Genomic DNA, 16060 nt, shown 5'->3' with positions numbered 1-16060 from the left:
GGTGATTCTTAACCTCTGTGGTGGGCTTTGTTGCAGTTCAGCTGCTGTGGAGGGATTTCCTATAGGGACTGGTCCCAGAACATGTACTTCAACTGTTCAGAAGACAACCCCAGCCGTGAGCGCTGCTCTGTGCCTTACTCCTGTTGCTTGCCTACCCCAAACCAGGTGAGCCTACATCCCACTTCATTTCCTCCTGGGCAGCAATTTCAGTTACTTCCCGACTAGGGTAGCCACTGTAGGGAATCCCCATTCCCTAGCTTAACCAATCAATTTTGTAGGACAGCTGTCAGATGTTTCTCTTTGCCCCAGTCTAATGGCTCTGTTAACTTTTCACTCCTGCGGTCCACGTGGGGATTCAGAAGGTGCAGGTCTCTAAAGCAAGGGAAACTGAACTCAGATCTCCTAGAGGGAAGGAAGCTTGCATTTAGAAACTTCCAAGTTAGGATCCTCCACATATATTCCCTAACAATTTAGGAATTTGGGAAGGGTGGGAAGACCATAAGCTAGGACCTGAAATAGAAAGTTTGGGAATGGGAGTTCCATTTGGCTTTTCAACTCTTTCCCCAGGCAGTGATCAACACCATGTGTGGCCAAGGTATGCAGGCCCTTGAATACCTGGAGGCTAGTAAAGTCATCTATACCAATGGCTGTATTGACAAATTGGTCAACTGGATACACAGCAACCTCTTCCTTCTTGGTGGTGTAGCACTGGGCCTGGCCATCCCCCAGGTAACTTACCCTGTAAGACTTGTGGGTCTTAAAATTCTGCAAAGGCTCCTTTGTTTAGGGGAGGGCACCTGCGGACCAGCTAGGGTGTCAGGCACTGACATTGCTAAGAAGCTGGGGATGGGATGGTGCTAACCATACTGGGAAGATTGAGTCAGGGAAAACAAAGACATCACTCGTTGCTGAGGGCCCAATCCATCTCGCCCCTCCCAGCTGGTAGGAATCCTGCTGTCCCAGATCCTTGTGAATCAGATCAAAGATCAGATCAAGCTGCAGTTCTACAACCAGCAGCACCGAGCTGACCCGTGGTACTGAGAATCCACCCCGCACCTCCTCACTATGGCGACAGGCCAGCCTCACCGACCAATAGCAGTGGGTATAGCTCTCAGCACCAAACGGAAATTTGGATTCCAGTTCCCCAGCGACAGCCCAGTGGGGAGAAGCCAACTCCAGCTGGGCAGAAAGCAGGGGGCACAGGTGGCTCAAGTCTAGGAAGGATGCACCTCCCCCTCTCCTCCATCCTAGCCCTCGGCATTATTAGAGTTATTTTGCATTATTTTTAACCTTACACATTTGGGTTTATGGTTTGTTGTTGTCGTTTTTTTAATTTTGTCTGGGCAGAGATGTTTGGGAAACATCAGTTGCACAGAGTCTTGGGGGTACTAGGTGTTGCTTTTCACTGAGGCACTAAACCAGTGGTTCTACCAGGGCTGATACTTACTTAGCCTGCTGGACATACTGATTCCATCTGTTGCCAGCAAGACCTGGCTGGAGAGTGGACACTAACAGCCCTACCTGGAGTCCACTTGGTAGGATACCAGCTCCAGGAGGGAAGGGAGTGGAACAGGCAGGGAGCTTGGGGTCGACTGGGGACAGCTGTATGTGTTGGGTAGGAGTGGAAAGCGATACGTTTACTTAATGCTGCCCTGCCATCCCCCCAGGTAGTCAAAGTGAGCTACATCCTGCCCCTCCCTCATTTCCATGGAAACATGGCAGCAAGGGTAAGGGGTACAACAGCAGCCAAATTCATCCCTCTCCCCCACTCCACCCTTTTTTAAAAGGTCTGGAACCATGGTCTTTATACTCTGCAGCCAGCAGCGATGGGACTGAGCCATTTGTGCCCTTGAATTCCTCCCCTCTGGCCCTCCCTCTCCAGCAAGTGGGGTTTCTTTAACCTTGGCAGTGTGCAGAGGAGGCAAGGTTAACACCCCCGCCCCCATTACCCTGCACCAGAGCTCAGTATTTCTACAGTGTAAGAAGCAGGGATTTTGCTGGGGCAGGGGAGCCAGAAGGGGCAATAAAAGTTTGTTGACCTGCGCTAAATTGGACTCCATGAATTTTCCATTCTGGCAACTAGAACGGGAGGGGTAGAAGGGCGCAGCGGGTGGGCCCTCTCTCCAGGCGGGGACTGGAGACTCCCCTAAACACCACAATACCTCCCGGGCCCCATCCCTCGCCCTATCTCCCTCAACCAGATGCAATCCTCCCCTCCCACAACCCCCCCCCCCCCCCGGTCTAAATTAGGTCGAAAGATTCCCAGTTTCGACCTGGGAACGGCGTAATGTTATCCTAAAACCTGATGTTAATTTTTTCCCCAAACTAAACTGAATTAAAATTGGCCACCCAAAACTTTCAGGACGGGGGTAGGTAAGAACACAGCTGGAAATCAGAGTCTAGCACTCTCCGCTGGGGCGGGGAGGGGAACGAGGAGGAAGAAGGCCAGCTCTTCACCCCTAGTCCGGGCCCTCCAGCCCCCTCCTCCATCTTCATCTGAAGGAGCTTGTACCGCTGCCCGCCGTACTTAAAGGAGTACTCAGAAAAAAATGCCAGCGGGGCGCGGGCCTTCCTCACGCCCAGAGAAGCGTGCGAGGGCGGCTAGCCGGGAGGCCCGGCGGGCGCGTCGGGGGCGGGGCCGGGGCGGGGCCGCGCGGCGCTGTGGGTGGTCCCCGCCCCCGCGGCGGCCGGAGCCGGCGCCTCCGCCCCCCGCCCGGGAGGAGCTGGGAGCTGGGCTGCCAGGGGCTGGGTACGAGGCTGCGAGACGCGGTTATGCGCTTAGTGTTCCCCGAAGTCTCCTCGCTGCCCTCTGCTGTCGGGGGTCTCAGACTGGGAGCTTTGGCCTGGCCGGAGAGAGACTCGAAAAAAATCCCTACGGCGCTGGAGAGAGCGAGTCGCAAGTTCTCTCCCCGCCCCCAGTCTCTTCTAAACGAGCCTTCTGCTCCTGGGAGGGCGCCTTTCCAGCAGCCGCCTGGGGCCCCAGCCAATGTTTAGCTCCAGCTAGTAACACAACGGAAAGAAAAAAATTAAATCATCACAAATAAAAAAATTAAAAGTAAGGGCCTTTTATTCTGAGAGAAGAGTAAGAAAAGCGCGCTTTCTCTGTGTCGAAGACACATTTTATAAAGCATTTTATAGTTTTCCTTCTCATGCTGACGCGGACCATCGTTTGGGTTAGGACTTGGGGTGACGCACTTTCCCGGTTCCCCGGCTTTGAGGAGCTCACCTGGCAAGGGGCTCGTTTGGGGCCTCTTGGAATAAGAGAACAGGAATGGTGGTCCGCAGAACCAGGGTTCAAATCCAGACTGCTTAACTCCAAACTACACTTTTGCTTAGGTCTTAGGGTATCTAGCCTTCTGGGCTTAGACAAAAGGGTCAGGAATTTCTGCCCAAGTCCCGGGCCTTAAAGGGCCGCTAGCAAAAGTGCAGAAGCTTATATTGCAGTTCATCGTTCCTAGCTAGATTCATTCTTCAGTGTCTCTGGTTCTCAGTTTCTCAAGCTTTCTTTCTCTTCGGCCTGATGCTGGGAGAGAAAATGCCCCAATTTTTAAAATGGTTTCTTACTGGTATTTCATGTTTCATTGTGATTTGCTCCCTGAATTTCAGTTTCTAATAACTCTAGTCTCAAACATGTGGTGGGGTTAACGCCGGTATCTTAGAATAGCTATCAAATCTAGGCCTCAGAGCTGGGTGAATGGAAGAAAATTCTTGGGGCTGCGGAAGTCAGGCCAGATCGACAGAAGTGTGGAGAAAGGCCCGAAGGAAGGTGAAAATCTGGCTGGGGTGAGGTGGCAAGAAAGGTACTACTAATTCTCTGGGCCTCAAACCCTACTATGTAAACAGGGACTTTGAGTCCAAGAGTGCAGATTTTGCAGAATGTTCAATGAAATTCTGATCCCCTCTGAATTTGTATTGCTGCTGTACCAAATTACCTCAAATTTAAAACATACAAATTTGTTATCTTACAGTTTCGAAAGTCAGAAATCTCAAATGGGTCTCACTGGTCTAAAATCAAGGTGTCATCAGAGCTGAGTTCCTTCTGAGGGCTCTAGAGGATCCATTTAACAACTTCTGGAGGCTGTTTGTTTGCCTGGCCCCTGTTTTCATCTTTAAAATACATCAACCTCTGCTTCTATGGTCACATCTTCTTTTTCTCAGACTCTGACTCTCCTATGTCCCTCTGATTATATGGAGCCTACCCAGGTTATCCAGAATAATCTTCCAATTTTAAGAGTCTTAATTTAACCACATCTATAAGGTTCCTTTTACCGTGTAAGGTAATAAACACACAGGTTCCAGGAATGAGGACATGGACATTTTGGGGTGGTCGTTATTCAGCCTATGATACCCCCTTCCCACTCTCATGCATCTCTTAAGGTGAGGGAATCCTAGGAAGAGCTTGAGGTGGGCGTTGTCTGGCCTTGGTTCTAAAAATTACCTAACATTTATTGAGTGCTTACTGTGTGCCAGGCACACATTTATTGCAAGTTTAATATGAGGGTCCTTTAATACGCTATTTTCTGACATGTTCTCATCCCAAAAGAGAAGATACATAAACAGGGACAGGGTCCAGTTTCAAAAAGGGGACACAGAAACCTACCAGAAGAGTTCCCCTGGGCCATTGCTCTAAAGAGGTCAGGAACATATTGTAAACCATACTCTCTCCCCACAAAAAATAAGTTAAGAGTAATTAGATATTCCAAATTGCCATAGATAAAACACTTAGAGAAGGAGATAAAGTGGGGAGTAACCATGCTCTAGAATTTATATTGGAAGTTAAGCCTCTAGAGTCTTCTCACTACCACGCCAGGAACCTGGTAAATCAGTCAGATGAATGGAATAGCATAGATACTCCAGAAGCATTTTCAACCATCTGTACTCACTGACTAATAAATACAGTGATGAGAGGAAGGGGTGATCACTAATAATGTTAGGACAAGTAGATTACGGTATGAGAAAGAAGCAACTGAGATTCATCTGTCACATACACTAGATTGCATTCTAGAGGGTAAAATAACTATTTTTTTTTAAAGATTTTTATTTATTTATTCATGAGAGACAGAGGGAGAAGCAGGCTCCCAAGGAGCAGAGAGCCCGATGCGGGACTTGATCCCAGGACCCCGGGATCATGACCTGAGCCGAAGGCAGACGCTTAACCATCTGAGCCACCCAGGCGCCCTAAAATAACTATTTTAAAACAAAAGAAAGAAAAAAATAAAAGTTGGAATATCATATTGATCCCAGCTGTAGGGAGCTAGAGTGGACAGCTTTTCAGTGCACCTGCCCAGCCCACAGTGGTTCTTCCTTCTTTGGAAATAGGTCCCCTACCCCTCAAGCCATAGGGGTGAATCTTAAGGAGCCATATTTGTACTGTAAGACATGGTCTCCCAGACAGAGCTAACCGGATCAGTCTTAGGCACTACATTACTTTCCAAAGATCCACAAACTGGGTGGCTTAAAACAACAGAAACTTATAGTCTCACAGTTCTGGAGGCCAGAACTTAAAATCAAGGTGTTGGTAGGGCCATGCTTCCCCTGGCATCTCTAGGGGAGGATCTTTTCTTGCCTCTTCCAGTTTCTGGTTAAGCTTCCAGAGCCTTAACCTTGGTTGGCATTCCTTGGTTTGTGGCAGCTTAACTGCAACCTCTGCCTCCATCTTCACGTGGCAGTCTTCCCTCTGTGACTGTGTTCCAATTTTCTCTTCTTATAAAGACACCAATCGTGTTGGAATAAGGACCCATCCTATTTCAGTATGACCGCATCTTAACTAATTACATCTGCAATGACCCTATTTCCAAGTGAAGTCACATTTTGAGGTACTGAGGGGGTTAGGTTACTCAGGGGGTCAGGGCTCCCCTTTTAGAGAGGAGGAACGAGAAACACTATTCAACCTGTAACAGGCACCTAGCGCAAACCATGCCAGACTTCCTTTCCTGGGATTTGGAATTGAGAACGAGATTCTAGTCACAGCCTGAGCTGACTGGTCTGGTGAAGAAAGAGAAGCAAATGGAAACTGAGGCTCAGCCTTCTTACACTTTATGAACTAAGTAGCAGAGAAAGTCTATTTACAGAAAGAGAAGAATGAAACAGATGGGGGGTGCGGAGGCATAGAAAAAAAAGGGGCAGAGGAAGGACGCTTCGGGTGGCAGCTTTCACTACGGTCCTACGACCTTTCTGCAGCTTCACTGCTGCCCTGCCTTGGGTTCCCTGAGACACCGTAGGCTTCCCGAAAAGCTTGGTTTGTTTGCTTAAGGAAACTCAACTTGGTTTCTGTTGCTTACAAGCAAAGCTAATAGAAAAGCTATAATCAGAATAAGATGCCCTATTAGTTTTCCTTGCTGCTGTAACAGCCTATCACAAACTTAGTGCTTAAAACAACACAAATTTATTATCATGCAGTTCTGTAAATCAGAAACCTGATACAGGTCTCACTGGGCTAAAAATCAGGGTGTTGGCAGGGCTGCGTTCCTTTCTGGAGGTGCCAGGGGAGAGTCTCTCTCCTTGACTTCTCCAGCTTCTTAAAGCCCCTTCTTCCATCTTAAAAGTCAGCAACACCATTTGTCTGGTTCTCTACAGCCAGAAAAGTTTTCTTCCTTTTAAGGACTCAAGTGATTGGATTGGACCCACCTGCATAACGCAAGCTCCTCTCCCCACCTCAAGGTCCTTAACTTTAATCACATCCATCTGCAGAGTCCCTTTTGCCATGCAAGGTGTCATAGTCACAGGTTCAGGGATTCGAATGTGAACATTTTTTAGGACCCATTGTTCTGCCTTCCACAGACGCATAACAAAATATGTCATGACCATCTGTAATAAGATAGATGGCTGAGAGTTTAATGGTCTTTCTTTGTACTGGTTTTCTTGTAAAATTGTTTCATTTTATTTGAACCACTCATTCTGAAGCTTTGGCCTCCTAAAGCTCTTTTTGAGGAACACAGGGTCAACTCTGTCAGATTCAAGGACCTTTATTTGGCTGCCTTCTCATAGCTGAAGGTTTAACTATCCCGGAAAGACACTGAATGAGGACATATTCCCAAAAGACCTGATTGGAGCCAGGAAGGAGTAAACAGAATGGCATCAAATTGCTTATTCCCCACTAGAGAACTGCATGTATTGAAACGTTATTACTGAGGAAAAGACAATTGAAATTTCTCTGAACAGAGAGTCTGGGGTGAATACCTTGATAAAGGTGTTGTTTCCGGCAGAGGGCTGTAAAGGCCAATTTACTTATAGACACAATAAAGGAAATGTACATCCACAGGAAGGCAGGTAGACCCGTGTAGTCAACAAAGACAAACGGGCCAGGTGCCATTGCAGGGCTGGGCATACAGTGGAGAACACAAGTTCCTGCCTTCCCAACTCTACTGAAGGATATAGGTTTATACAAAATATGTTATATCTTATGTCAGGGAGAGATATGGGCTATGGAGAAAAATAAAGCAGGATATGAGGGTAGAGAGTGAAGGAAGAGGTGCTGTTTTGGATGAGGCAGTTTTAAAATACCTCAAATTTAAAAAGAACATTATTTTTGGAAAGAATTATAGACTCACAGGAGGTTGCAAAGAAACATCCAGAGAAGTCCCATGCACTTTTCCCTCATCTCCCCGAATGTTAGCATTTTATGAAATTATAATACAGTATCAAAACCAAGAAAGCAACATTAGTGCAACCCATAGGGCTTGTTCAGATTTCACCAGTTACACATGCGCTCATTTGAGTATGTGTGCATAATTCTAGGTAATTTTAACATATGTATAGTCTTGCATAATCATCACTACAATCAAGGTACTGACCTACATATACGAATTATACTCAATAAAGCTATTACAAAGAAACACTTAACTGTGCCATCATCACAAGACACATCAGTTACCTCTTTGGGGCCTCATACATCCCTCCCCACCATCACTAATCCCTGGCGATCACTAATCTGTTCTCTGTCTCTATCATTATGTTATTTCATGTGACATAAATGGAATCATGCGGTAGGTATCCTTTTGAGATTGGGTTTTTTCACTCAGTGTCATTCCCTTGAGATTCATCCAAGTGACACGTATCAATAGTTCTTTCCTTTTTATTTCTGAGCAGTGTTCCATGGTATGGATGTACCACAGTTTGTTTAATCATTCACCCTTATAAGATGCTTGGTTAGTTTCCAATTTTGAGCTATTATGAATAAAACTGCTACGAACATTTGTGTACAAGTTCCTGCGTAAAAATAAGTCTTTGTGGGGTGCCTGGGTGGCTCAGTCGTTAGGCGTCTGCCTTCGGCTCGGGTCGTGATCCCAGGGTCCTGGGATCGAGCCCCGCATCGGGTTCCCTGCTCAGCGGGAAGCCTGCTTCTCCCTCTCCCACTCCCCCCGCTTGTGTTTCCTCTCTCACTGTGTCTCTCTCTGTCAAATAAATAAATAAAATCTTAAAAAAAAAAAATAAGTCTTTGTTTCTCTTGGCTAAATGCCCAGGAGTGTGATTGCGGGGTTGTATGGTAAGTGTATGTACAGTTTTTCCAGAGACTGACAAACTGTTTTCCAGAGGAGCTGTATCATTTTATATTCCCCAGCAACGTATGAGTGATCCAGTTTCTCCACAGCCTTGCCAACATTTGGTGTTAATCACAGTTTTTCATTTTAGCCAGTTTGATAAGTATGTTGTGATATCTCATTGTGGTTTAATTTGCATTCCTCTAATGACTAATGTTGAATATTTTTTCATGTATTTATTTGCCACCAATATATTCTCTTTGGTGAACTGTCTGTGCATGTCTTGCTCATTTTCTAATTGGATTGTTGGTTTTTTTAATGCTGAGTTTTGAGAGTTTTAAAAAATATATTCCAGGGGCTCCCAGGTGGCTCAGTCAGTTAAGCGTCTGCCTTTGGCTCAAGTCATGATCCCGGGGTCCTGGGATCAAGCCCCATGTTGGGCTTTCTACTCAACAGGGAGCCTGCTTCACCCTCACCCTCTGCCGGCTGCTCCCCCTGCTCGTGCGCGCACTCTCTCTCTCTTTGTCAAATAAATAAATAAAATATTTTTTAAAATAAATAATAAATAAATAAAATATATTCCAGACATTAGACCTTTGTCAGATATGTGATTTGCAAATATTTTCTCCTGGTCTGTAATTTGTCTTCTCATTCTCTTAACAGTGTCATTTTCAGCACAAAGTTTTAAATTCTGATGAAGTCCAATTTATCAGTTTTTTCTCTTATTGGTCATTCTTTTGGTGTTAAGTCTAAGAACTCTTGCCTACTCACAGGTCCTGAAAATTTTCTCTGTGTTCTTCCCTAGAAGTTTTATAGTTTTACATTTATATTTAAGTCTATGATTCCTTTTGAGTTCATTTTTGTATAAGGTGTGAAGTGTACATTGAGTTTCATATTCTTTCTTATGGATGTCTAATTGCTCTGGTACCATTTATTGTAAAGGTTATCCCTCCTCCATTGATTTTTTTTTTTTTTTGCTTCTTTGACAAATTTAATTGGGCATATTTGTGGGCTTGTTTCTGAGATCTCTATCTGTTCCATTGGTGAATGTGTCTATCTTTCCACCAATATCACCCTGTCATGATTACTGTAGCCCTATAGTAAGCCTGAATATCAAGAAATGGTTTCTCCCACTTCATTCTTGTTTTCCAAAAGTTGTTTTGGCTAATCTAGAGCCTTTCACTTTCCACATAAATTTTATTTTTTTTTTATTTTTTTTTTTTTAAAGATTTTATTTATTTATTCATGAGAGACAGAGACAGAGAGAGAGGCAGAGGGAGAAGCAGGCTCCCAAGGAGCAGGGAGCCCGATGTGGGACTCGATCCCAGCACCCTGGGATCATGACCTGAGCCGAAGGCAGACGCTTAACCATCTGAGCCACCCAGGCGCCCCTCCACATAAATTTTAGAATAAGCTTGTCTATGTCTAATACAGAAACTTGCCAAGATTTTGATTAAAATTATGTTGAACCTAGAGGTTTAGGGCATCAGTTTAGGGGAAAATGACGTCTTTATTATACTGAAGCTTCCCATCCATGAACAGTGTGTCTCTCTAAGGATTTAAGTTGTCTTTTATTTCTTTCATAAGCATTTTATAATTTTCTTTTTTTTTTAAAGATTTTATTTATTTATTCATGAGAGACAGAGAGAGAGAGAGAGGCAGAGGGAGAAGCAGGCTCCTAAGGAGCAGGGAGCCCGATGCAGGACTCGATCCCAGGACGCTGGGATCATGACCTGAGCCGAAGGCAGACGCTTAACCATCTGAGCCACCCAGGCGCCCAAGCATTTTATAATTTTCATCATACAGAGCCTATACTTATTTTTGTCAGATTTATACTTAAGTATTTTATTTTCTTTGGAGCGATTTATAAGGCATGTCTTCTTCAGGGGGAATAGTTGAATAGAGACCTGAGTGCAACAAGAACATGGAGTGAGCTCATGCTCATAGTGCAAAGGTCTTGAGACAGGAGCTTGCTTGGTGTACATAAAGAACAACAAGGAGAACAGCATGTTTGAGGTGGACTGAGCTAGAAAAAGAGTAGTAGCAAATAAGATCCAGGTTGTCAGGGGTTGACAGGGCCTTTGTGAAGTCATGATGAGACTATAGAATTTTACTCTAAATGTGATGAGGTGCCATCAGAGAGTTTTGAACACAGAGATGATATAGCCCAATTGATATTTTAGAAGGACTGTCCTGGCACTGGAAAATAGGCTGTAGGAAGGTAAGGGGAAACAGGAAGCTATATTAGGAAGCTCTTGGAGTGGCCCAGGTGAGAGGCTGATAGCGCAGACCAGGTTGGCAGCTGTGGAGGTGATGAGGAATAGTTGGAGTCCAGACATATTTCGAAGGTGTAGCTGAGAGGACTGGGTATGAGAAGTTAGGGAAAGGGAAGAGTTGAGGATGACTCTAAGGTTCTTGGCCAGTGCAGCTGGCTAAACAGTGGTGCCATCTACTGAGAAGAGGAAAACTTCATTCTTTTTTTTTTTTTTAAGATTTTATTTATTTATTTATTTGTCAGAGACAGAGAAAGAGAACAAGCAGGGGGAGCGGCAGGCAGAGGGAGAAGCAGGCCCCCTGCTGAGCAAGGAGCCCGATACAGGACTTGATCCCAGGACCCTGGGAGCATGACCTGAGCTGAAGGCAGACGCTTAACCAACTGAGCCACCCAGGTGTCCCTGGAAAACTTCATTCTTTAGCATAAAAACAAAAATTGTCACTGTCCAGAAGAGACCTAAAACCTGCTATCCCAGTGCGCAGTCCCAGACCAGCCACATATCTGCAATGTTGGCTACTAGTTGGACTTCCAGAAACTACTGAAATGGCACCATAGGAAGGATGTTGGAGATGAAAGAAGGGAAATGAAACCAATAGTTATTAAGCACATAAGGACCAAGATTTGTCATGCTGCTTCACATTAATATTCATTAGTTACCTATAGCTAAATAGTAATATGCTTTTTTTCTCTTTTCTTTTTTAATTGCTGTAAAAAAATATATATATATAAACATAATAGTTATTTTAACCATTGTAAGTTTATACTTCAGTGGCATTAAATATATTTACAACGTTGTATTACCATCACCACTATCTAGATCCAAAATGTTTTCATCATCCCTACCAAAAATTCTGTAGTAAACCTAGTAAACCATATTCTACTTTCTGTCTCTATGAATTTGCCTATCCTAAGTGGCTCATATAAGTGGAGTCATTCACTCTTTGTCCTTTTGTGTCTGGCTTATTTCACTTAGCATAGTTTTCAAGGTTCATCCATGTTATACCACATATCAAAATTTTATTCATTTTTATAGTGGAATAATATTTCATTGCATGCATATACCATATTTTGTTTATCCATTCATCTGTTAATGGACACTTGGGTTGTTTCCACCTTTTGGCTATTGTGACTAGTGTTGTTGTAAATATTCGTGTATAAGTATCTGTTTGACTTCCTGCTGTCAGTTCTTTTGGACATATACCTAGAAGTGGAATTGCTGGGTCATATGGCAATTCTATGTTTAGCCTTTGAGAAAACCATGAAATTTTTCCATAGCAGTTGCACCATTTTCTGTCCCCACCAGCAAAGCACAAGGGTTCCCATTTCTCCCTGTTCTTGTCAACACTTGTTATCCTCTGTGTGTGTATGTGTGTTTTAATAGCCATCCTAGTATAGTAACTGCGAAGTAATATCTCATTGTGGTTTTGCATTTCTCTAATGACTAATGATGTTGAGCATCTTTTCATGTGCTTATTGGCCATCTGTAGATCTTCCTTGGAGAAATGTCTGTTCGAGTCTTTGCCCCTTTTTAAATTAGGTTTTGTTGTTGCTGTTGTTGTTGTTGAGATTTAGGCGTGCTTTATGTATCCTGGATATTAATTCCTTATTAGATATATGATTTGCAAGTATTTTCTCCCATTCTATAGGTTGTTGTTTGTTTGTTTGTCTTTGCTTTTCTGATAGTATCCCTTAATGCACAGAAGTTCTTCATTTCGATGAAGTCCAGTTTATCTATGTTTTCTTTTATTGCCTCTGCTTTTGGTGTTATACCCATGAAATTGGTGCCAAATCCAATGTCATGCAAATTTTCTCCAGTGTCTTTTTCTGAGAGATTTATAGTTTTAGCTCTTAAATATAGACTTTGATCCATTTTGAGTTAATTTTTATACAGTGTGTACAACTCCATTTTTTTGCATATAAATATCCAGTTTTCCCATCACTGTTTGTTGAAAAAACTGTCCTTTCCCGATTGAATAGTTCTGGCTCCCTTGTAGAAAATCAATTGGCCATATAAGTGAGGGTTGGTTTTTAGGCTCCCTATTCTATTCTATTGGCTGTCTTTATGTCAGTACTATACTGTTTTAATTACTGCAGCTGAGTAGTAAGTTTCAAAGCTGGGAAGTATAAGTCTTCCAATTTTATTAATCCTTTTCAAGATTGTTTTGGCTATTCAGAGGCCCTTGCAATTCTGTATGTACTTAAAGATCAGTTTTTCCATTTCTGTGAAAAAGACTATTGGAATTTTGATAAGGAGTGCGTTGAATCTATAGATCGCTTTGGGCAGTATTGACATCTTCCTATCCATGAACACAGAATGTCTTTCCATTTATTTAGGTCTTCTTTAATTTCTTCAAGCAATGTTGTGTAGTTTTTTTTTTTAATTTTTTTATTGTTATGGGTATTTACCCCAAAGATACAAAATTAGGGATCAGAAAGGGTATGTGCACCCCAATGTTTATAGCAGCAATGTCCACAATAGCCAAACTGTGGAAAGAGCCAAGATGTCCATCGACAGATGAATGGATAAAGAAGATGTGGTATATATATACAATGGAATATTATGCAGCCATCAAAAGGAATGAGATCTTGCCATTTGCAACAATGTGGATGGAACTGGAGGGTATTATGCTGAGCGAAATAAGTCAATCAGAGAAAGACATGTATCATATGACCTCACTGATATGAGGAATTCTTTTTTTTTTTTTAAAGATTTTATTTATTTGGCAGAGAGAGACACAGCGAGAGAGAGAACACAAGCAGGGGGAGTAGGAGAGGGAGAACAGGCTTCCTGCAGAGCAGGGAGCCCGGCGTGGGGCTCGATCCCAGGACTCCGGGATCACGACCCGAGCCGAAGGCAGACACCCAACGACTGAGCCACCCAGGCGCCCGATATGAGGAATTCTTAATCTCAGGAAACAAACTAAGGGTTGCTGGAGTGGGGGGTGGGGTGGGAGGGATGGGCTGACTGGGTGATAGACACTGGGGAGGGTATGTGCTCTGGTAAGCACTGTGAATTGTGCAAGACTGTTGAATCTCAGATCTGTACCTATGAAACAAATAATGCTATATATGTTAAGAATGTTGTGTAGTTTTTAGTGCACAAGTCTTTTACCTCTTTGGTTAGATTTATTCCTATGTATTTAATTCTTTTAGATGCTCTATAAATGGAATTGCCGTCATGTAATTTCCTTTTCAGGTTGTTCACTGCTCATGTATAGGAACACAATCAACAATATCTCATTTTTTGTAAAGAAAGAAATAGGGACTTAGAATAAGTTGTTCAAAGATCCTTGGCTAGTAAGGTCCAACTCAGGTCTCTAACTCCAAATCTATTGTGCTACCTCTCAAAGGAGGTAGCTTACCTGGCCCCTTTCCCATATTGTCCTTTCTTTCTGACTTGATGCTCTTAGTTGCAAATTAAGCAACACTAGAAAAAGAAGAAAATGGAGCATTGCAACAATTATGCTCTAAATTCTGGCCAGTGTGACAACTGAACCACAAGGAGGCAACCAAGTTCTCCAGGACACCCATGATATTCCATAGATACGTTCATGTCCATTCTTTTTGAGTGGAGGGACAAATAACAAAGAGTCAACATTGAATGTGTGACATCAAAATGCCAAAATGGTTGGTGAGAATGACTCAGAAATCAAGAAGCTACTTGTAGCAAATCAAGTACGGTAATGCATTGTCAACACAGGAGAGTTCCTCACGGCCCTGACCAAAGGACTATGTCATGGCACGTCGATGGGGTTAATACTCTTGAGGACCTGGGTGGGGGTGCCTGAGGCTCAGGAGAGGTGCACTCTGCAGCCTGCCACCAGGTTAGAGACCAGGAATGTGTCAAGTAACACTGAAGAGTCTCTGACGACCATGGCAGTCTTGATATGCCTGCAGGAGGGGATGGATGAGCTTTGTCCAAGACCCTGAGTGCCATTCAGGAACCGCTAGGTTCTCTTCCCCAGTCCCCACTGAGTACTTTTCCTCCTCTCCCAAACCTGCTGTCTCACAGGATTTCTGAATCTCCATCTCCGGCCGATTCTGCGGAATAGCACAGGCACTTTGAATGTGGAGCCGTGACTACTGCTGCACCTGCCACTGATGGGACCTGGCCCACCAGCTGTGGACAGTGCTGTGCGAAGTTCCTCAGTCTGCTTTCCTGCTGCCCCTCGCCTAGGCCAGCAAGATATCCAGAAAGGAATGCTGAAGCCTGGTAAACAGAAGTATGCTTCTATGTATACTTCTATTATACACACACACACACACAAACACACATACAGAGTTGAGAAATTCGAGTATCTTCTCCCTCCTCCCGAAGGGAAGAACATTCTGGCCAGAAGTTAACACCTTGGGAGCTTCTCAATTTACCCTCTTCTATCTCTCCAGTGTGAAGTGCTCTATTGCAGTGAGGTATTCTTCCTCATACCCGCCAAGAAATCCCAGACAAGGAATGATAGAGCCTTCATACCTAATGAATTACTAACATTTTTAGGTGGAGAAGTAAGGAGTTGCCCGAGCACACATGTAGGTTCCTCCTAATATGTAGGATACTGAGAAAATCCCACAGGGCTTCAAAGCTGCCTCAGTAACAACCTGATAGAAAATAAGTGAAGAAAGTTCACAAAGCGAAATGTCAGCATGGTATCCGGGTAACTTTCTCTGTGGTTCAGACTTTGGACATGTTATAACAGCATTTCATTTATATCACAGAAAAAAATTAATCAAGTAGGTCATAATGCTTTAAATTATTTTTCCAGTGGGACTCTTATGCTCTAATGACAGTCTATTCCTACTTCCTCCATAAATCACCAGCGACTCCCCTCAAATGGTCCCTTGCCTCCAGCCTCTTGCCCTTCAGACCATCCTCACATTGCCTCATTAATGTTCTTAAGCATATCAATCCTCTGATCAAAAATCTGCACTATTTCCTTGTTGCCAATAGAATTAAACCTGAATTCCTCTCTATGCCATTTGAGGTTTCTTACCGATCACTTTCTCTCCTTCTCCTCTACTGGGTCCTGATTGCCAGGCCAGTCACGCTCTGGAGTAAAGTCCTAGTTTCCTGCACTTGTAATGGCAGCTCTACTCCTCTCTACTTTTCTAACTCCGCCTTCTCACACTTCAGGGCTGGGTTCAAATCCTGCTTCTTCCATTTCCACCCACACCAGTCTCTCCCTGCTAGAAGTTCCTAATGCACACTCACTGTACACCTCATTTTGGCAGCTTATTTATTGAGTGGTTACTCTGCATGTCTGACTGCACTAGATGCTTTGTGACTACAGAGACTAGAATAAGGTCTCTGCCC

General features: G+C 43.8%; 1 protein-coding gene across 3 annotated transcripts in view; it reads left to right on the top strand.

Moving 5' to 3' along the window:
- The window catches only part of TSPAN33 (tetraspanin 33), a 32596-nt gene extending 17112 nt beyond the window's left edge, over positions 1 to 15484 (top strand). For 2 of the 3 annotated variants that reach the window (XM_054505204.2, XM_045864296.3), the window contains exons 6-8: positions 37 to 165; positions 568 to 729; positions 940 to 2120. In XM_054505204.2, coding sequence (XP_054361179.1) covers positions 37 to 165; positions 568 to 729; positions 940 to 1041 — 393 coding nt within the window. In that variant the 3' untranslated portion in view covers positions 1042 to 2120. Of the gene's footprint in view, positions 1 to 36; positions 166 to 567; positions 730 to 939; positions 2121 to 14767 lie in introns of those variants that run through there. The other variant, XM_045864297.3, reaches the window with a different exon arrangement.
- Positions 15485 to 16060: the final 576 nt, after the last annotated feature.

Source organism: Mirounga angustirostris, unplaced genomic scaffold (assembly GCF_029215605.1).
Source record: "Mirounga angustirostris isolate CCGP_5_RB_7025 unplaced genomic scaffold, mMirAng1.0.hap1 SCAF_12, whole genome shotgun sequence".
Lineage (NCBI taxonomy): Eukaryota > Metazoa > Chordata > Mammalia > Carnivora > Phocidae > Mirounga > Mirounga angustirostris.
Note: the sequence above shows the minus strand (reverse complement) of the source record. Positions and strands in the feature narration are given on the sequence as shown.